Below are 21,430 nucleotides of genomic sequence, written 5' to 3'. Positions count from 1 at the left end.
ACCCAGCCACGGCCCAGGGAGCCCTGCAAGGTCTGGCTGTCCCCCTGCTCCTGGGGTGGTTCAGGGTGTCCCCACTGCTGCCTGGGGAGCTCAGGCGGTGCGTGATGTCCTTCTGCAGGCTGGTGGGTAGCTGAGCTGGACCCTGACCCAAGCAGAACCTCCTGCACCCAAAGGTGCTCTGCTGGCCCGGGGTCTCTCCCTGCCTGTGGATGGGTGCTGGGACAACCTTTGACCCCCCCCTTTGAAGACTCCGTGTGGGTATCATACCTCCTGTGTGCAAAGGCCGTGGCCAGAGGCAGCCTGCTGTTTCAGCGGGAGGAGGGGGACAGGAGCCTGTGCCAGCGCAGCCAGGGTCAGCACAGCAGCCATGGGTGAGCCAGGGTGCCGGTCAGGCAGGGCGGCTGCAGCAGGGTGGGCTGGGAAACCTGGCATGGCTGCTGTGACTCTCTGAAAAGAGGAGGGCTGTGGTGCAGGCAGGGGCCTGCCCATTTCTTCTCAAGGGCAGACGGTCAGTGGGTGTGTGTCCACCTGGAGCAGCCCCCCTGCAGAGCAGAGTGGGGCTGGGCAGCTGCCTGCACCCTGCCTTGCTGCTGCTGCCCCCTCAGCTCTTCTTGGAGGTGGGTGAGGGGTGGCGGGACCCTTCCTGCCTGCAGAGAGTCTGTGCTGTGAGCAAAGGTCAGGACACCATGGCTGTGCTGCTGTTGGAAAAGGGTACTGGATGGCAGGGGTATGGCACAGCAGGCGAGCCCCTGTGACAGCAGCTTTTACTTGCTGCGGTGTTTCCCTTCCCTCGCCGCGTAGCTGAGGAGAGGCAGATCTGGCACGGACAGCACTGTCTGGTCCTTTTTTTATTTTTTAGCAGCTCTGGAGCTTGCAGGAGTAATTGTAGTGTGTGTCCCTTGCAGCAGCCCATGTGCTGCAGGCAGGGGTACAGTACCTTCCTGGGCAGAGCTCTGCCAGCCTGGCTGGCGTATGGATGGACACTTGGCACAAGCCACTGCTGGATTTTTGTGTTTTTTTCTTTTCCATTTTGACCACAACTATTGGAGAACACCCATCTCAGCCTGGCACTGTGAAGTAATTTTTTTTTCCTTGACAATGTAGTATGGTCAAAAAAAAAAAAACCACTAATAAAAGCTGTTTGAAGAGCATCAGTGTTGTGCAATCTATGGTCTGCTGGGGCTCCAGCACTGCACGGGGTGGAAGAGGAGCAGGGCAGGATCACCTCGGGGGTTGTGGGAGTTATTTCTGTGCTGGGAGCTTTCCCCAGCTGCTGCCTCCCTGCAGTAATGCTGCAGCCCTGGGGGGCAGGGGGGTCTGCTCAGCACCAGCACTGCAGCTTCCAAACAAGGGGTGCCAGATCAGGCAGGGAAGGAACTCCTGGAGGGGGTGTGACCTGGCCCCAGCCTGGCTGCTGGAGCTTCACAGGTACCAGGGGCTGCAGAGCTCTTGGGACCAGGCACAGTGGTGCTGGGCCAGCTTTACCAACAGCAGCAGAGAGGAGCTGCAGAACAACTGGAAAGGCAAAGCCAACACATTACACTCATGTTCCTGGGTACTGGATAATAAAGCAGCTGCTGAGCTCCTCTAGGACAGGCTGGTGGTTTTTAGTTGTTTTTGGGAGCCAAGTGCCTGTGCTGCTCCTGCTGTCCCTGCAGGAGGCCCTGTCCTGCCCCTCCAGACCTGTAGCACCAGCCGAGGGACTCAGCCTGTGCTGGGGAACAGCAGCACAGCTGCCTCTACCTGCATGGCTGGAAAGGAGACAAATATGAGGGGTACTCAAGGGGGCCTGTCCCCTCCAAGGAGCAGCCAGATCCACCTCCATACAGCTGCTGCACGATGGACCAAGATAGCAAAAGGCTGTAAGGAGACATTGGCATTGCAGCTGGTGATGCTGCTGCAGCACAGGAATTCCTACCAGCAGGACAGGACTGGCCCCAATGCTTGCTTTCCACTTACCCAGTCAGTGTCTGTTAGTGCTTGAAAAAACTAGAAATCAAGGAGGGACACAGAGAAGCCAGATGCTCCAGGCCCTGGCCCATCCTGGAGCCTGCAGCACTCAGTCTTGGCAGAGAAGCACCTTCCCAAGGCTGCTATGACCTGCTGCTCCCCTTTCCCAGGGCTGTCCCATCCTCCTCCATGAGAACAAAGAAGATTTGGGCAATTCTCTGCCTCTCTCCTCTTTTCCTGTTGTTTCACAGCTTTCTGCCTGCACTCCACAGCCCAGGACAGGTAACTACAACTTGGTCAGCTATTTCTGCAGTGCTCAAGCAGCTGTAGGCACAGCACCATGACACTTCTGGCCTCAGTTCTGCTTCAGTAGAAGAAGAGCACTCAGAAAAAAAACAAACTCACATTGCAGAGATGCTTTAGCAGAATATTTATTCAATGGCATAGTGAAGAGCAGAACTCGGTACAAACATAAACCCTCAGTGCCTTGCTCACTACTACACCGAGCCCAGGGAGAAGAGATTTTACAATCTCAGGGGAGGAGGGTAGAGGCTGTTCCTTTGCTGTGTGACTGGACAGAGAGCGCTGGATGTGGATCCTGTGTGCACACACACAGACTCCCTTGTTTCTGGAAGTCCTATGATGACAGAAAACCTGAGTACAGGGTTTTGGATAAAGCCATGGGCACCTGCTGGGGCACAGCAGAATGAGGGTACAAACCCTCCTGCCAAGGGCCACAGGAGCTGTTAAAGCCATCAGTGCATATCAAGACAGTAGCTGCTGCCTCCATTAAGTCTATTTGCAACCCAAGGCAGTGAGTGGCACAGACAACTGCCCCCGGTGCTCCCAGGGGAGTCCCGAAATGCCTCCCCCAGCCCCTGGCTGAGACACAGCTCCTTTCTGGATGCAGCCCAGAGCCCAGCTCCCAGGAGTGACTGCAGCTCCTGGGTTCACTGCCAGCCCCAGCCATCTAGGCCAAGTCAAGATTAGGGGCTTAATTTTAGACTCTTACATTCGGGTACCTGCTGCAGGGAGAAAAGCTTCAGGGACAGATACAGAGCAAACACCACCAAGCTTGTAATTGCTTCAAGTGTCAGCTCTACTGTCAGAGGGGTCCCCAGGGGGAGCTAATCACCAAACCCATGGCAAGTCAGCCCAGGAGGAAGGAAGCTTATTGAAACTGTCACTTCAGGCAGGTGGGCTGTGCTCCTCCATGGGTGAATACCTGCAGCCACCCATGGGTGCCTTCACCTACTCACGGAAAACATACCAAGAGAACCTAAAGTGCCACAACTTGAGTAGCATGGGCGGGAGGTGACCATGAGACCCACCAGCCATCCTCATGGCTGCCCCCTTGGGAAGGGACAGTGGATCCCCTAGAATAAATACGTTGCTGATGCCATAGCTTATTTAAATGCTACTTAGCTGAGGAAGACAGAGGCAAAGCCAGCACCATGTTACCACCAGCCCTCCCCACTCTCAAGTTTGGAAACTGGTGATATCAACACGTAGTTGCTAACAGAAGGCATCGACAGGGCACTGGCTGCATCCCCAGGGGCCACACAAGATGCCAGCCAGCCCCCACCCCAGCCCTGCCTCCCCCACTGCCTTCTCACTGCCCTCCAGTCCCTGCTGCCCCCTGGGGCCAAGACGCCATGTGGGAAGAGGCACTCAGCATTACCCAACAGCTAGATGAGTTGCCCATGGAGGTTTGGGACAAACAAACATTAATAAAACTACTATATTAAAAGTGTCCTGCAGTAAGGCAGCACAGCACTGTACCATGGCTTCTGCCAAGTGCTCTGCAGCTGGTAGCTCTCAGCGAGGTCAGCCATGTCCGAGGCTCACACAGTACAAATGCTGGAGACGTGCCTCAGTCTGTTCTCGGAGACCAAAGCTCACCCAGAGAGAGCTGTGACCAAGTAGCAGCGTTCGTGAGAAGCTGTGAGGAGCCTACCCTGCAGTGACCAGCTTGGGCTGCTGCCCGACGGGCTCAGGAACTGGCCCTTGGCTCTTACGTTCCGTCTTTGAAGCAGATGCTCCGAGGAGGAAGCAATTCCCACTACCGGGATCCCTCCTGACTCAGCGGATGGGATTCGTGTGCCCAGAGCTCGTCTCTGTTGTGCAGGGCTCAAAGCTCTGCAAGCTCCAGAGGAGGTGGCTGCAGTGAGGAAGCTGGAGGAGCAGGTGTACCTGGGTTCAGCTTCTCTGGTTCATGAGCCAGGAGAAGAGCAGTTTCCTGGGCCTCGGCTTCCTGGCCTGCTGGATGCGCACCGTGCGAGGGGAGCGCCACACCTTGATGGTGGTGTCATCGCTGGCTGTCAGGAGCAGCTCCTGCTCCACCGGGCTGAACGCCACTGAGTTGACCACGTTGTCGTGCTGCAGTTTTGCCAGGCAGATGTTATAGTGCCGGTCCCAGATGTAGCCATGGCGATCCTCTGCCCCACTGTGGTGGACAAGGCACCGGTCAGGACGTCACCCCAGCAGCCCCAATAACTTGCCGCTCCCAATCCCCTTCCTTCCACGCAGATGGAGGCAGAGAGTACCCCAGCCTCCATCTGCAGCCCTGTCAGCAGGGGCAGGCCAGCTCCTTCTGGGAACCCAGGGCTGTTTGAAGAGCCCCTTCAACTCGGTCCATGGCACCTGCTGCCTGCAGCCCCCAGGAAGGGCATTTGCCACCTGCTGCCAAACATGCCACAGCCCAGAATTTCCCCTTTCCTCACTGATTTCACAACAGGACCAGGGTGGACAGCCTTTAACAGCACCCTCTGATTCAGTCCCTCTGCTCTTTACAAATCTCCCATTTCCTGCTCTGCTCACAACACGCAGGAGTTTCCAGCACATGGACCAGCCCTGCTTGCACAAGCTGGCCTGCAGTGCTGGCCCCGAGCCCCCCCGGACACAGGGTCAGAATCCTGCCCGGCCCCATCACCACAGACCTTGCTACGAAGTCCCTGCTGACATCCAGGAAGATGAAGAAGCACTCCTCATTGGGTGTGTAGGCCCGATGCGCACGGAGGGCTCTTTTCACCTCCTTCATTGTCTTCAGGTCAAACACATGCAGATCGATCTCCTCGGCAATGGGTGGTGGCTGCATCGGGTCAGAGATGACACAGTCCCGAGGCCAGGCACGGCTGTTCACATACAGGTACCTTGGGGAGGGGAGCAGAGGGGTTACCCTGCACCTCGCTGCATGCAATGAAGCTCACCAAGCCCCTAGCTGTAAATGTGCAGTGCAGTCAGGCGGGGCAGGGACTGAGCAGTTTCTCCGGTCCTTAGCAAGCCTGCAGCTCAGCTCACTAAAATCCAGGCTGAAACATGGCAACACATTGCTGAAACACTTCTTGCCATGTTTGGAAAGGAAAGGGCCACCACAATTGGGAAGGTGGGCCCTAGGGGCTAGGTCAAGCCTCTTTAATCCCATTAAAACCAACCTTAAGGTGTATTGATCTGCCTCAGGAACAAGACACATTGGTGTGGGCAGCTCCTTCACTCTTACAAGGCTCCTTGCCTGACCCTATCCTGAACCGGGCTCAGCAGCGCAGAGGGAGGAAAGCATTCCTGCCGAGATCTGGGGAGATGCTCACGTGGTAACACATGCCATCAGCACTAGGACATAAATGGGACGTGAACAAGCAGAGCAGCCTGTGCAGGCACCCTGATCCATCCACTACAGTCATTTCTTCTCCTGTTCACCCCACAAAGCCCCAAAGCAGCTGTCGCCCACCCCCTGCAGTGTCTGAAGCCAGCACTGCCACACCACCACACTCACCTGTGGTCAGGGGAGAGGCCCATGCCAATGATGTGCCCATGGATGTCGATGACATGATCCAGTGAGTCAAAGAACTCATCTGAGCGCCTCTCCTCCCCAAGCACCGGCCCAGCAGTTGTCATCTGATGGGGCAGGATCCTTTTAATCCCTTGGGGACAGAAAGCAGAATCAGGTGGTTCTGCAGGCTGCTGCCAGCAGACAGCAAGGCTGGTGGAAGTCCCCAGGCTTCAAGAAGGGGCTTCCCTTAGCACTGCTAAGAAAGGAGAACTGGCTTGCCTACAGTCGAGGACCAGGACAGGGCTCCTGTCCCTGCCAGGCTCCTTCAAGCTCTCCCATGTGGTGCTTTTGGCCAGGACGCTGCCCGAAAGTGACACGCTGGCACATTCAACCCCAGCCAGGGAGATGCCCAGCGCCCAGCTGCCAATCCAGCCAGTACAGCCACACCTCACTCCAAGCCCAGCCTGCAGCGTGCTCTGAAGCACAGGGAAGCTGCACTGGTCCGGGAGACACTCTGGCTGCAGAAGGGTTTTTCTCCTAAACAAATCCTTGGGCTGAGCCCACTTCCTTCAATATCCAGCCTGGAAAAGGCCCAGCAGATACACTGGCTGCAGCAGGGTTTTCCCCCGATGCTGTCAAGCACAGATGGGGGTCATCCCCAGAAAGTTCCAAGAACTGGGGTTTAAACCCAAACTGGGCTCAAGCGCTTTATAGCTTTTGAACTTCCTGAGTAAATGAGACACAGGCTATGGGTCAAGCCCTGTCCCCTTCCAGCTCTAGGCAGAGGTCCCAAACACAAACAATCTACAATAGCTTCCTGGAGGACTCCTGTGAGCCTCAGCAGCTCTTGGGCACGGATGGGCTTAATCCTCAGCAGGTCCAAGAGTAGCTGGAAGATGGCCCATCCCTGCGCCCCTCCAAGGGAATCATGGCCTAACACCCTTCATTTTAGTCCCCTTCCGCAGACCAACAACGTCAGGGTGACACCACACTGCACCTCAAGTCCGAGGCCCTTCACAACATCACTGCATCTGAACCTGGACAGCCCAGGACCTTCAGGACAGGACCCTTGCTCTTCCACTCAACTGGCATTGCTCACCAGCATCTTCATCCTCATTTCTGCAGCACTACACTCCCAGTTCCAAACTCAGCTATGTGGTCCCCACACGCACAAGCCAGCGGAACAGGCAGCTTTGCCCATGACTCAAGCCTGCCACCAGCACAAGGGAGACAGAAGCTCAAAGGAAACTCCTGCAGGAGAAGTGCTTGCGTGCCGCAGATCAGGCAAGATAGCACCGATGCCCAGCAGCTGGGAGCACGTCTCCCACCAGCAGCTGGTGAGAGATGAGCACAACAGTGAGCTCTTTCAAGTACCAGTTCCTTGGGGGCAGACAGCAGATGCACAAAGGCTGGTTTGACACACAAACCAATGGGCAAACCTAACATTTTGCAGTGACTCATGGCTGGAAGAGGAGCTGAGCCAGGGTTCGTCCCTCTGAACAGCCAGTCTGTGCCACGGGCCAGCTAGTCACTGGAGTTCAAAGGCACCAAAACCCACAGCCCTGGGATGCTGCACTAGAAGTCGGTGGAGTCCAAAGGCAGGCGCTGCCTCTGCACCACACTTCGCCTTCGCGCGCTGCAGGCCCCAGCCTGCAAGGCAGCATTTGCTTGACCCAGCGGATCAAGATGCAGTGCTGCTTACAGGGCTGAGTCACGGCAGACCACCTGCCACTTGTCCAGAGGCAGGTCAAGGTCCACCACATCGGTCTGCAGACCTGGCCATGGATAGGAGCACAGAGCAGAGCTATGCTCAGTCCAGGTCGCATTCCTAGTTTAGGTGGACAAAGACCAAGTGACTCTTCTCCAAGTTGCCTACAGCTTTGGAAACTGCCTTTCCCTGCCTTACTGGGCTGTACTGGTGCAGGACCAAGTAACAGGAAGGTTAGAAGAGCCTGCAGCAGTAAAGTAAGGCTGTAATTGTGCAAGCAGCAAAAGGAACTGAAACTGTCTGGCTTTACAGAAGAGTATTCTTGCCTGGAAGCAGCTCTCCTTCCCTCCCCACATTTCTACTTATCTGTCTGGTCCTTTCCACTGAACTTCTCTGCTAGTTTTAGGGGCTTTTGGCAAAGCAGCTAGTCTACCTGCTTCTACTCATCACTGCACTAGCTTCCTATAAATTCAGACTCTGCTAGTCCCAGTGCCTCAACAAGAGAGCCCCAGATGAGCAAGGGAAGTCCTAACCCAGAAAAAGGTCACCAGCAGCGCCATTGCCTGGCTTGTGCTGCAACTACAATCCCCTGTACCCCACTGAGCAAGGAGGCTGTGCCCAGCAAGCTGCCTGTCATCAGCTTGCCATGGAAACACCCCTTGGGGCAGCTAATAACCCACCATGAAGGCTCTTCAGTACCAAACCAGGGGTGCCCAAGTGTCTCACCAAGGCTGAAAGGCCACCTGATGCAGGGTGATCACCTGGATCAGGCAGGCAAGCACAGGGGCAGGCAGGGCTTCGTCTCCCAGAGTTGAGGGGCACTGTGCAAGCCACACGCATGTGAACTTCAAGCTGCTCAAACTAGTCTTGCCCTGATGCCCTCTCCATCCCCACAAGACAACAGGGCTGAGGGCCTTCCACATACTCCTATCAGGGCAATCGCCGCCCTTCCCAACCACCCCCTAGTGCGCAACTCATGGCTGATGTCCTCAAGTCAGGAGTTCCTTTTTGATCTTCTGCTCACCCCTTGCCATGACTTTCTTGTTTGGCCACGTGTCAAGCCTGGTAGCAACAAAACAACCCTCAGGCAAAGTGCTTGTGGTGCTGAACCCCCTTCAGTGACCAGGGGCATCTCAAAAGCCTCCCGTATCAAGAATCCAGCAGCCTGAGCAAAACTGCAACTCACTCACCACAAACAGGCAGCAAATAAAACAGGTCTTTTCCAGATTCAAATTCAGAGCGAGCCGCAGCCCACACCCCCGGGGAGGCTGGCATGCCCTGCGCTCAGACCACAGCCTTACCTATCTGGTGTGGGGAGTAGGTGAGGCATCCTGTGGTGAAGATTAAGTATTTTGTCTTGCTGTTGCTGTCCGTGGAGAGCAGGTTCAGCTCAGGCGGTTTAGTTCTGTTGCGTACAAACAGCTCAGCCACCTTTGTCTCCAACTCTGTCTCGGTCATGGCAGGCCTCACACGGCCCTCCATGATATCATCAAAGAACTGCTGCAGCCCGTCCTCTGCTGTCACACCCCCATCATCCGGAAATTCCTGTAATGCTGGCTCCGGCATCTGCTTGGGCTTGGCCTCCTCTTCCTCACTGTCACTGCCAAGATCAAAGACTGGGCAGGTGGAGGTGGAGGAAGCAGCTAGCTGCTCCTCATAGTCCAGGAGCAGGTCTGGGGAATCATACCGGCTGCAGTCAGCCACCATCACAGTCCGGATAGTGCTGGCATTGAGGTTCTGGATTTTGAACAGTCTCTTCACTACATTCACATTCTCAGACTCTATGCCCTGCAAGCAGAAGGGAGAAGTAAGCAGGAACCACCTCACTGGAGGGTCACTCCTACAGCTCAAACTAAGAGCTGTCTGCTCAGACCTTGAGCCTGCACAGCGGACACCAGCCACACACCGACCTCTCTTTGCACTCCTATATGGAGTCCTGACGATGAGAAATGGCTCAAGAGGCTGGCCAGCTTTGTTGCACTCCTTCCTATCTTAGAGGTAGGCACACCAAGACAAAAAGCTCCTGCAGGCAGATGACAGCAGAGTTGGGAACACAGAGGCCAGGAAGCTTTGCTGCCACCCCTCTGCCTGAGGTCATTAGCTGGTGCTGCTCAGCGCTTTACAAGAATTTCAGGAACAGGCCTGTGCGATAAACATAGGTGCAGCGTGAAGTGCCAACCCACTGGCCTACAAGCAGCAGAGGCAGAGGACCTCCATGCTCCTGGACTTTGCCTATAACCAGGCTGGTCCTGCTGAGGGGTATCTGCTCCCAGACACAAGCAGCAGGTCTCTTTCTGCCTAACTGCTCTGGCAGTCTGCGGCTGCACTTCAACACCCCCTGTCAAAGTGGGCAAGGTCCTTCCTCGCCTCTCAGAGATAGAAGAGTTAACACTGTAGTGTCAGTGCAGCACAGAGATGTGGTTATGGGAAGGGTCTCTGCTACCAGAGGATTCCACCCAGGGCCAGCAATCATTCATGTTAAAAAACACAAAACGCCAGGATGTGCAGCTGTGACATTGAGACAGAGGCAAAACATGGAAGAGGAACATGTCCCAGCAGCACAAGTGCCAGAGAATGAACAAGCAGCAAACAAGCAGTCTAAGGCCAGCACACACTGATCTCCAGGTCTCATCACAGCATCAGACATCACCTGGCCCACAGAAATGTCAGCAAGGACAGGCAGGGCTGAGCTCAGCCTCTCAGCTAGCTCCAGCTCCCAGGAACAATGCACTGAGCTGCCAAGTGGGAGAACAGCCACTGCTCAGATACGTGCCAGACTACAGCCGTCCCAGGCCCAGTTGCATACTATCAAGGACCTCAGCAACCCTGCTGTGGTTCAACCACTCTCCTGTTGAGCAACGCATGCTCTAGGGCACTGCACTCAAGTCCTCATCCCAGTTAATGGGGCAAGAGTTAATGGAATCTGAGGGCAGAGTTAGAATATTGCAATGGGTACCACAACACCAAGCGTGGAGAAACCTCACGCAAGGGTTGCCTCAAGCTCAAGATCCTGAGGGCAAGTCAGAGACGACAAACAGGGAGTACAGGAGGACTGGGCCACTCTTCCCTGGTTGCACCTCCTCCACAGCTTTTCCTCTCCCAGGAGCCAGCAGGAAGCTGCACTGCCTGTGGAGCTGGAACAAAGGCATCTCACCTGGAAAGCGTTGTTCAGCCACAGCACAGAACAGGAGGTTATACGCCCAATCCGATGCAGATTGCCAGATATCAAGTTGGTTTCATTCAGCCAGCAGCCAAACACATCATAGGGCTTATTCCTCACCCTGGAAAGCAGTGTGAAGTTCTCTGGAAGGGAGGGGAAACACGAGTGTGAGGTGATGGCTCCCAGCAAGGGCCCTGGAGAAACCATGGCAGAAGACATAGGAAGTGGCTCGAAGTCTCCACAGGAGAGGCACTGATGCAGCACCTCCACCACAAACTGAGCAGACACTGCCCAACCACCATCCAGTTCCAGACACTACTCTGAAGATAGGTTACTTCTCTCTTCTAGAGAGATGTGTGGGGAGAGCATGCACACGGGAAACCAAAATAAAAGGGCAGTCAGATGGAGCCAGACCAGAGAGCAATCTAACCTCACAGCCTTTCTCCCAAAGCAGACACCCCAAGGACAAGAACAAGTCAAACATGTACAGAACTTCTTCACTCCCGTCCCTGGGGCTCAGGGCCTTTCTGAGCAAGACAGCTGTGCTTTTAGCAGCACTCCTTGATTTATGGCACAGTGGGACTGTAGCACAGAGACAGTGAGAGACAACGCAGCTGGGGTTAGCAAGTTTCACAGAACTGCATCAGAAGAGGTGAAGCAGGCCCAGAAGAATGCACTTCAGAAAGCCGCGCGAGACCTCAGCGTGGGACTAGCACCACTTGAGTCAGAAATGGTGGCTTCAACACAACAGGTAATGTGGATAACTTCTTGCCTTGCCCAGACTGTCACTTAGAACAGAAGTTAAGTGAGAATAAATATATGCTACACTGCCTTTAGGTGATGATGTGGTGACCTGAGCAGAGTTAAGGCTATCATCTGGAAGGTTTACCCTATGAAACTGTGATTGGGACCCCTTTGCACAGATGATGGAAGGCAGGACAAGCAGATGTCAAGGCCACTGCACACCTGAAGAGGAAGGGAACCCCAGCACCCACCATTTCACATCTCCCAGTAAGCCCCAATGAAGGCGAGGGCGGCATTTACCCATGCTGATTACGGCAATCTCTCCTGACGAGGAGTTGTGAGGCCCCACAAAGACACCTGACACCAGAAGGAGGGAGTCATCAGAGTTGAACTGGGAGAACTGTGTATAGCTCCAGTTGTACGGCCTCATGTTGGAGCTGTGCTGCAGGGAGATATCCAACTCATTGCTCCAGATCTACAGACAGACAGACAAACAGTCAGGAAACTTGAGAAGCCTGAGAGGTTCCACTTCATCTGTTTTGTCAGCACTCACCAGGACAAGGAAAAAAAAAAAAAAAAAAAAAAAATCAAAGACCCTATTTAACTGCCTCCCAGTCCTGATTTCCCTGTCAATTCCCCTGACAGAAAATGGCCAACAGCCTTGGAGAGCGGCTAAATGCAGGACTACTTCTCCATCAGCCAGTGGAGAAGGTGTTCAGGCAGTGAATGGTACTGTCACAGCTGGATTCTTCAGCATGTTTAGAGATACTTCTTGCAAGACAACCACTCATGCAAGACATCTTCTGCACTGGATCTCCACACTCTTTGTTAGACCCATGGCACAACAGGGGACTGATCTGCACCTAGAAAGCAGCCAGAGCCAGGCAGGCACCTTGGCCACCTTCACACAGGCTGGAGCTGGAATCCACAGCCCTCAAGGCTATGTTTGCAAGAGTCATTAAAGTTCTGTGGCTTTAAGAACAACTCAGCATCTGCAGGAACCAGCCTAAGTCCAGGGACACCTGGTCAAACCTCTCCTCTCCACAGACTTCCTACAGGCTGCTCTCCCAGCTAAGTCCCACTAAATCAAAGCTGGAAGGGCTGTGCAAGGGAGGCTGCCACTTTACCTTGACGGTACAGTCTTTGGAGCATGATGCAAACAAACAGCCAGAGTGGGAGAAGCTGAGGTGCAAAACCTGGTCATTGTGCTCCTTCAGAGCCTGCACTTCCACGCAAGGGATGGTGTCGTAGAGCCTCTGGAACTCGTCATACCAGGAGACAGCAGCTGTAACACATGAGCAGGGACATGGGACAGGAACATAAGTGGAGGGAAGCAACAGACCTGAGCTAAACACAGCAGCCACAGAATCAGTCTTTAATAAAGCGCAGTCTTGACGCGTGCTAGACAAGTCAGGAGCTCTGCTGGGGCCACCATCCCTACGGGTTCAGCTGAGTTAGCAGGGCTTAACATTTTTCTCAGTAGCTTCCCCACTCCCAACCCCCCCAAAAAAATCTTTTCTTCTAGTAAACACACAACTCCGCACCATACCACTACTTCCTAAACCAGTACAGCCACTGCAAGAAACATCCAGGGCATAGCTGTCAGCTATCTAACAAAAACCTTGCTCAGGACAAAACAGCCGTCAGAACTGCAGACGTGCTCCAGCACAACGCAAACAAATCTATCATGTGATGAGAGGGAAGCTGCTCCTCAGGGTAGCGGGCTCCACTCTGATTATCTTTATCTTGTCCAACACAGAATTAAGAAGGTTCCAGAAAGGGTTTGAGACCAGGAAAAAACCTCTCCATGAGATAAGAGACTAGAGAAAACAAGAGAGAATTGGAGCTGGATGCAGTGTGCCAGGACAGAAGAGGAGCCCTGCAGTACAAGGGCCTAGAGCACACTCGCAGAAGCCACAGTGATGGCCAGTAAAGAGACAAATAAAGAGGTTTTTTAATGAAGCGCCTGGTAAGACAGCCTACAGACTTCTTGCAGCAGCAAATCCCAAGGAAGCAAAGAGGATTAGACAAGTATATGGATAAGGGCCAATTTCCCTATTTACACTGAACAGGACTGAAGGTTTTTTTGGAACTCACTGCAGCCCAGGAGGCACCTGCAGGCAGGGAGCAGCTTGCTGCCAGGACATCCCACCATTTCTTACCCAGCTATGTACTTCATCCCCCTCTGAAGCTTAGTTCTGGCCCGTCTGGCTGGGAAGCAATCTGAACAGATCCATATGGCCAAGCAAACCCAACATTTCCTCTTACAAGACCCACTGGATACCATTCCCCAAACTGTGGAGGTGCCCAGGGCAGGTAGGCTGGCAGGGGATTTCCTCAAACTCCTGCTTCAGCCCCTTCCTGGGCCTGCCAGCCACCCCCTGCCCCCGCTGCCTCGTGGAGCTGCCTCACAGCTCCAGAAGCGCAGCCTGGGAGGTGCCCGAATACATTACTGAGTTACACCAACTGCTCAATCCCAATTAGTGCTAAAGAACAGGGCTGGCAGCTTACTAACTAGCTCCAGGAGGCCAGAAGCGAACGAGCCTGGTCAAAGAGCCTCAGGTAAATATAATGTCCTCAACCCCACAGAGCTCCAGGGTCTCCGCAAGTGAAATCACACAGCCTGAGTCATCCCATCCACATCTCATCTCTTCTCAGAGCCCTTCTGCACTGGTGTTCCCCACTGCAGGGAGATGGGCTCCCACTGCTTGGTCCTCAGCATTTCTTCCCATCCTTCTGTAGCAACAGCAACTCAAGATCAAGAAGCCAATTCCCTCCACCGTGGCCACACTGGGAGCCCCATGCACATCCTCGGGGTGGCAGATGGAACACAGCCATCCCGGATCTCTGCAGCAGGCTAGGAACAGGCTTTTCGGTCTCCAAGAGAGACGCACCTTGGTAGCAAGGGCTCCTGTCAGCGGGTCCCCAAGGCCTGTCTCAGCTTGTGCGACAGCATTAGGTTACCCTTCCAGACTGCACCAAACCGCTTCCAGCACCTGAAACTCACCAGAGAACAGACCCGTGACTGTAGACTGCTGCCACCAAGACTGCCGACAGCTCTGCCCAGGGAAGGCCCCGCCAGGCTCAGCTGATGCTGACTGTTAATGGGTCATCTTCCTACTGCGAGTCGACGCCAAGATCAAGTCCGACCTGCCCTCACAAAGTGGGTCAGCGACTGCCTTAGCATTTGCCCACTGTACAATTAAATGGCCATACACCCACCTCCCTCTCCAGACAGCAGGCACATGTGTTCTCCCTCCACAGCCAAGCTGCAGCTGCTGCCTACGTCTTATGGAAATAGTTTGATCAGCTAATGTGTACTTGCAGTTTTTCCTAGTCCGGATGAGAAAGGGACAGAGCCTGAAGCAGAGGCTTGCTGTGAGGTCCTGATCAGGAAAAGCCAGCAGTGATTACCATGGAATCCAACTGGGCTGCGATGTAGCAGTGCACAGTGACTCACTGCGTCTCCTCAGGATCTCCCTCAGCAGCAGCAGTGCCCAGACAAGCTGTGCAGTAGCTACCAGAGAGCACCTGCCTAGAGAGAGCTCAGAAACCACCTTTCTGCAAAAGGAAGGGAAAGTTGAAGCATTTTCAACTACCCGATGCCCCTTTCTGAGGGGTTTGGGCAGTTCCAGAGCCCTTCACGTGCACATCACCACCCAAGCCTGCAGACCGCTAATGTGATACGGTTTAGTGGCTCCATCACCTTTGACGCCAGAGGACGGAGGGTTGAGCAGCAGAGGGGGAGAGGATTTCTCCTTTCTGGGCTCACGGCAGGGAGGTTTTGGGAGCCGCCACCCGGGGAACAGCCCCCCCCCAGGGCCGCCGGAGGCCCCGGGGCCGAGCAGCCCCCTCGCCCGGCCCAGCTGCCCTGCCTGCTCGGCAGGTTCGGGAAGGCAGCCAGCCAGCCCCGCGGGCAGCCACGCCAGCCCCTTCCTTCCCTCCGCGCCAGCGCACCTGGGTGCCGGGGCACCTCCCGGGAGATGCGGTAGTAGCGGTAGAAGAGCTCCTTCCAGAGGAACTCGTCCCGGGCCACGGCGTGCCACTGCCGGCACACCAGCCCCGCCGAGAGTACGTCTACGTGGTCCAGGTAGAGGAAGATCTCGTAGAGGACGCTGTCGGGGAGGAGGGGACCGCCGCCCGCGTCCATCGTGTCATTCTGCCGCCGCGCCTGGAAGCAAACGGGGCGGGGGGGGAGGGGGTGAGGCCCGGCCGCCGCAGCCCCGCACCAGCAGCCCCGCTCCGGGGGCCCCGCGCCCGCCCCGGGCCGCCCCCCCCCCCTCACGGCACCTCGGCGGCTCCGCTGCCCCCGCCTCCCCCGCGCAGCGCTTCCGGCCTCCCCGCCCCGTACTTCCGCTCCGGCTTTCACGGGCCGCTCTGGGCGCCCCTCTCGGTGGTTGTCCTCCGTCGTCCGTTCCTTCCCCCCCCCAATCACCGCGCCGCTTATCTGCCGCAGGCCGGAGAGCTCGAGCCCAGAGCTCCCCACGGCGCGCTAGGGGCAGCTAGCCGAGCGCGGCACGCTCGCTCACGAGCGCCCTACGGCGGCAGCTCTGCCCCGCCCCGCCCCGCCCAGCCTGATCAGACCCCGCCCCGTCCGAGCAGGCCACGCCCTCACGATCGCGCCCCGCCCCCACCCGAACAGGCCCCGCCCCACCACCGGCGGGGGCGGGGCCGCCCGGGACCCCCGCGCCTGTGGCGACGCCCCCCCCCCCTCCAGGATCGGGCCCCGCTGCTCCCCCGGCGGCCCGGCCCGGCCCGGCCTGGCCCGTGGGGACCCCCAGCCCCCAGCCGTGACCCCGGCCTTGACCCCGGCCCTCCCGGCCTGCAGCTCCCGGAGGCCGCCGCCTGGCCCCGCTCCAGGCCGGCCGCGGTGCCCGCCTGACCCCGCCGCCCTCCCGCCCCCGCCGCTTCCCGGCAGAGCGGCCCCCGCCGGACCGGCACCATGGTGGCCCTGGGCACCCTCCTGCTCCTCGGCCTGCTCCTGACGGCCCCGCCGGGGCTGGGGCAGGGGCCGGCGCGGCGGCGGCGGCCGCCCCCTCCCCAGAGCCCCTTGGAGAAGGTGGCGGCTCAGGAGGAGCTCGGCCTCCCCCAGGTGAGGGGCCGGGGCCGGGCGGGTCTGTGGGCAGCTGTCCGTCTCCCGCACCGGGGCTGGGGGCACAGCCATGCGCTCCGGGCCCCAGGGAGGCCGCGGGGGCTGCAGCCTGTCCCCCTGCGTGTCCCCCTCCAGCTCTGACCCCACAGCGTTCCCCTGCCCCGCAGCATCGTCCCCCCCAGACCTGCCCTTGCAGCCTGTCCCCCAGCCCGAGCCCCCTGGCGCGACCCCATGCCACAGTGGGGGCCACAGGACCTCAGCTCAGTCCCCGAGTGCTGCCCGCAGAGCTGCCCCACGAGGCCGGCGCAGGGGCCGAAGCCTCGGCAGGGACCCCCAAACTGGCCAGCTGCCGTCCAGCCGGCCCCCCGGCTCCTGCAGCCACATCCATCCTCAGCCCGAGGGATGGTGCAGCCGTTCTCGGTCTTGGGTTTGGCACTCACGCCCCGCCGCGGCGCTGGGCACGGCCCCCAGCCAGGGCTGGGGTTGAGCTCGGGGCTCTGCCAGGGGGTCCGAGCTGGGGCCACGGGGTCTGGGCGTGGGAGTGAAGGAGTGCTTGCACACCACACACCCAGGGCTGCACTGGGGTGCTCGCAGCCTGGCTAGCAGTGTGAGGCACGGGCACGTGCCTCGGGCACCCCTTCCCCACAGCCCCCCTGCTCCAGCCTGTCCCCGTGCCAGGCTCCTGCCTGTCCTGCTCTGTCCCACCCGCCAGCTCCCAAACAAGGGCAGTCGTGCCCCGTTGGCACACCAAGGGGCCAGGCTGTGGGCAGAGGTGCCAGGTGAGGGGAGACAGCATGAAAGAAGGGTGCTCAGGGTGGTGGGTGCCCAGGGCAGCGGGGTGGTGGCCCCTCGAGGCGGTGGCCCGGCAGATGGTGCCACCCCTGTGCCATGCAGCTCGCAGGGAGGTGGTTCCTGGTTGGCATGGCCTCCTGCTGCAGCTACCTGGCAGAGCACAGCCACCGGCTAGAGGCCACAGCGGTGACGGTGACCGTCCCGGACGGGCAGAGCCTTGCCATCAGCACCTTCAGGAAGCTGTGAGTGATGTCAGCCACTGAGGCCGCAGGCAGGGACAGGGACGCTGCAGGCAGGTCGGACCAGGGCTGGTGCCCTGCGATGGGGGATGCTCGATGGGATGGGGACGCTGCAGACAGGTCAGAGCAGAGCCAGTGCCCTGGGATGGGGACAGGGGACGCTGGATGGGATGGGGACGCTGCAGACAGGTTGGAGCAGGGCTCGTGCCCTGGGATGGGGGACGCTGGGTGGGACAGGGACGCTGCAGGCAGGTCAGAGCAGAGCCAGTGCCCTGGGATGGGGACGCTGGGTGGGACAGGGACGCCGCAGGCAGGTGAGAGCAGGGCCAGTGCCCCGGCCATGGGCTCCAAGGAGGAGAGAGCTGCCCCAGAGGAAAGTGTGGGTGGGATCTCCTCTGGGATGTTTTGTGGTACAAGCCCTGGCCACGGTGGGCTGGCACTCTGCCACCCACACAGCCACCAGCCTGGGGTGGGCTTGGGCTGCCCAGGCTGGGCAGGGTGGGCGGCAGCCAGGCTGGGGAAACGGAGGCACTGAGCAAGCACGTGGTCAGTCCATGGCCACCCAGCCAGGGACCGGCTCTCGGGCCACCCCAGCGGCAGCATGGCTGAGGAGGGGGATCTTCAGCACATCCTTGGGCACTTTACCTTGGCCATGGGGGGTCTGAGGGGCTCAGCCAGGCTCAGAGCTGCAGGGAGGGGGCAAGGACTCCTCAGACTCAGCAGGTTTTTGGGCTCTGCATCTCTCACTGTGTCTCCATGGGGCTCTGGGACACCCCTTTGCAGCATCTCCCCGGGGAGAAAAGTCCAAAGGAAACAGGTCCCATATGTGCCCTGGCAAGTGGGGCGGGCAGGGACCTGGGCTGGATCCTCCCCAGCCTGTGCCGACAACCTCCTCCTCTCCCCGCACAGGGACGGGATGTGCTGGGAAATCAAGCAGCGCTACCTCCCTGCCCAGGCCCACGGACGCTTCCTCCTGAAGGGTGAGGGAGGCCTGGCTGGGGTGGCAGGGGGGCTGCGGGGACCACAGAGCTGGAGCCCCCACTCCTGCTCTTGGCAGGGCTTTGGTACTGGTGTCCTCCCTCCCAGTGCCCTGCCAGTATCCCACCTCTGGGGTCTCAAAGTACCCCAGTGCCGGATGCCATCACAGGCAGCAAGCACCATGGGCTGGTGCCCGCTGGTGAAGAATGGCACCCTGTGGGGCTGCACCCACTCTGGCCCTGATTTTCACCCCTTGTATACCCCACTCCTGGTGAAACGAGGTCCAGGGGCTAACTGGGCTTAACCAGGACTAACTGGGGCTGCCCTCTGCCACAACTGTCTTTCCCAGGCCGTGGCTATGGCAGCAAGGTGGACATGGTGGTGGGCGAGACCGACCACAGCAGCTACGCCATCCTCTATTATCAGAAGGGCCGGAGCATCTCCGTCAAGCTCTATGGTGGGTCAGCACCCGGAGGCTTGTGGCAGATGAAGGACGGGGGCAGCAGCGGGGTGGGAAACCTGTGCTGGGCTCTGGGGCTGCCTGCCAGAGCCCCAGAGGACCCAGACATAGGGATGGCGTCTCCCCATGGGGCCCGGTGCCCAAATGGAGAGTTTTGTCCTCAAATGCTGCAGGGGGGGCCGATCCGGGAACCGGCTTTCTGAGCTGAAAGAGCCCTTGGCCCTCAGCTTTGCTGTGGGGGGCACAGGGAGCTTTGGGGCAAGGACAGGCAGGGCTCGACGCCACTGACGGCGTCTCCCTCCCCCCGCAGGACGGACCAGTCGAGTCAGCGACGCCATTGTCGACAAGTTTGAGCAACGTGTCAGGGCTGTGGGTCTGAGCGAAGACATGACCTACTACTTCCCCACATATGGTGGGTGGCACACAGTCCCCTGGGAGCAGAGGGCACCCGCGGAGGGGGCTGCACCCAGGAGGGGCCTGACAGCGGGGGCTGGGGCCCTCCAGCATGGGGAGGGGGTTTGAGCAGTTTGTAGCCCCGTGTCACCCACAGCAGGGCAATGTGTGGGGTCTGTCCCCATGCTGCTGCCACCCCAGGGACAAAGATGCAAGGACAGGACTGTGCCCCGCAGTGTCCCTGGGGTGCACAGTCTGGGGGTTCTGAGTACCCAGGCTCTCTCTTTTGCAGGGTTTTGTGACTCTGCGGATGAGTTTCACGTCCTTGATGGTGAGTTGTGGATCCCAGGTGATGTGCTGGGTCCCCACTATGCGCTGGACTCAGTCCCAGGCCAGGCACCGCAGCAGCTCTCCTTGCCCTGGCTGTGGGCTGGGCACACCAGGCTGGACGCACACCACACCACAGCCAAGTGGTCCTGCCCCAGGAGCACAAGGGAGCTGGTCTGGCATGAGGGGTCCATGCCAGACCATCATGCAGGACAGGTCCCTCCATGCCCTTGTGTGGGGCAAGGAGGTGGCAGACCATCACCCAGGATGGGCATCAGGGGCACCCTGGCTAAGCCAAGCCCCATTTGCTCCCCACATGGGTCAGGCTGGGCTTAGTGGGTTCTATATTGGTGTTTGCCGGGGTGAGGGCTGGTCTGGGATGCTGTGACCTGGGACAGGGACACCCTGGGGTGAAGGCTGGGGTCCCTGGGGACAGCTCCATCACTTGTCATTGGTTCTGGGGGAGGCAGAGGTGGGTCTCCAGCCCTGGTGCTGGCCTTGGACATCTCCCTAGCCCCTCAGCGCTTCTCTTTCCCTTCCAGAAACAAAGCCGTAGGTGCAGATGGTGTTGCCAGGAGGTCCCCAGAGCTCGGCCCTTGCCTCATCCAGCCATACATAGCCATGCAGGACTTAGCCAGGGTTTGGCTAGACCCTGCTGCTGCTCCACAGCCCTGGAGCCAGCCCCAGAGCTCGTGGGCTCCTCCAGCTGCACTGGCAGCTGTGCCTGTCCTTGTCTTGTCCCCCTGCAGCTTTGTGTCACCCTTCTGCTCTATGCCCTGGTCTCCTGCAGCAGCCAGCAACACCCCAATAAATGCCTTGGAGAAAGGTCTGTCACCCCTTGATCTGCCCCAGCAAGGCCAGCGCTCCCTCCACCCCTGGACTGCTGGTGCCCTGGCACCATGCTCCCAGCCCAGGGCATGCCGGGGGGGGTCCTAGGGGGCCGTGCAGCCTCCACCACGCAGCTCCATCATCCTCTCCCTGAGCCTCAACCCAACCATGGGGGCAGTTCCTGATTTACTCTTGGGTGCTGTAGTGCACGTGAGTCTGCCTGGTGAGTGAGAGAAAGCCCTGAGCGCCCAGCACAGTGTGGGGAAAAGCACTGTGCCTGGTGCTGTGGGGCCGCACGGGTTTGGGGGGTGCTGGGGACCGGTGCAGCATCAGCCCTTCCCCCAGGACAAACCAGGAGATCCCTCAATGACCCCGGAGGAGGAAGCCTTGGCCCCCAGTGGTCCTGCTCGTCCCCAGGGCCTCCGAGGCAGTGAAACACCCGGTTCTGCTGTCCCAGCCCTGCAGACTGCATTCTGCAAAGGGCTGCTGCCTGGGCCGGACCCCTGCCTGCGAGGGCTTCCCAAAGCCTGCCTGCACAGCCAGCACCTGGCTGGAGAGCCAGGCAGGGGACATCCTTTGCATGCTCCAAGTATGCTGCGGGGGCTATGGGGGCTTAGACCAGGGGTGCAACCAAGGGAGAGGGGCTGCAGCCCCTTGCAGGACCCCTCTCCCCTGTGTGTCCAGCCTGGCTGAAGCTGTCCTGCCACGCACTTGGGCAGGGGTGTTTTGGGTGAGTGGTGCCAATTCCCCAGTGCAGGCTGGGTGGTGGGAGGGGACGGGGAGCAGCCCCCAGCAGCAGGCTGCTGCGGTGCCCCGGCCACCCCGCAGCCCCTGGGGCGGGGAGCAGCCCTCTGCCCCCAGCGCCAGCGTTTTGCAATCTTAGTGGAAACTGGTAACACATGTTGTTTATCAGGGACTTATGTAAGGCACCGCCACGTGACTTGCCCGAAGCCAGCCCCTGTCCCCGCTGCCCACATGCGGGACAGTCGT

The 21,430-nt window shown here is 58.6% G+C and overlaps 2 protein-coding genes across 4 annotated transcripts; one reads left to right on the top strand and one right to left on the bottom strand.

Moving 5' to 3' along the window:
• Positions 1 to 2,365: 2,365 nt before the first annotated feature.
• FBXW5 (F-box and WD repeat domain containing 5) lies at positions 2,366 to 15,686 on the bottom strand. 3 transcript variants are annotated; one of them, XM_030000908.2, is made up of 9 exons: positions 15,612 to 15,686; positions 15,289 to 15,570; positions 12,459 to 12,616; positions 11,632 to 11,806; positions 10,582 to 10,730; positions 8,729 to 9,215; positions 5,723 to 5,870; positions 4,890 to 5,102; positions 2,366 to 4,396 (listed from the first exon to the last, which is right to left on the bottom strand). In XM_030000908.2, the coding sequence occupies exons 2-9, from the start codon at positions 15,479 to 15,481 to the stop codon at positions 4,150 to 4,152; spliced, it is 1,770 nt and encodes a 589-aa protein (XP_029856768.1). In that variant the 5' UTR covers positions 15,482 to 15,570; positions 15,612 to 15,686; the 3' UTR covers positions 2,366 to 4,149. The 3 variants fall into 3 exon arrangements, with proteins under 3 accessions (XP_029856768.1, XP_029856769.1, XP_029856770.1); XM_030000909.2 differs by having other exon boundaries at positions 15,289 to 15,504; positions 15,616 to 15,682; XM_030000910.2 differs by having other exon boundaries at positions 15,289 to 15,502; positions 15,622 to 15,682.
• A 374-nt stretch (positions 15,687 to 16,060) lies between these two features.
• C8G (complement C8 gamma chain) lies at positions 16,061 to 20,437 on the top strand. Its single transcript, XM_030000920.2, has 7 exons — positions 16,061 to 16,423; positions 17,318 to 17,457; positions 18,364 to 18,434; positions 18,782 to 18,889; positions 19,203 to 19,304; positions 19,578 to 19,616; positions 20,155 to 20,437. The coding sequence occupies exons 1-7, from the start codon at positions 16,274 to 16,276 to the stop codon at positions 20,166 to 20,168; spliced, it is 624 nt and encodes a 207-aa protein (XP_029856780.1). The 5' UTR covers positions 16,061 to 16,273; the 3' UTR covers positions 20,169 to 20,437.
• Positions 20,438 to 21,430: the final 993 nt, after the last annotated feature.

Source organism: Aquila chrysaetos, chromosome 24, assembly GCF_900496995.4.
Source record: "Aquila chrysaetos chrysaetos chromosome 24, bAquChr1.4, whole genome shotgun sequence".
NCBI classification, from domain to species: Eukaryota; Metazoa; Chordata; class Aves; order Accipitriformes; family Accipitridae; genus Aquila; species Aquila chrysaetos.
This window is presented reverse-complemented; position numbering and strand designations above follow the sequence as displayed.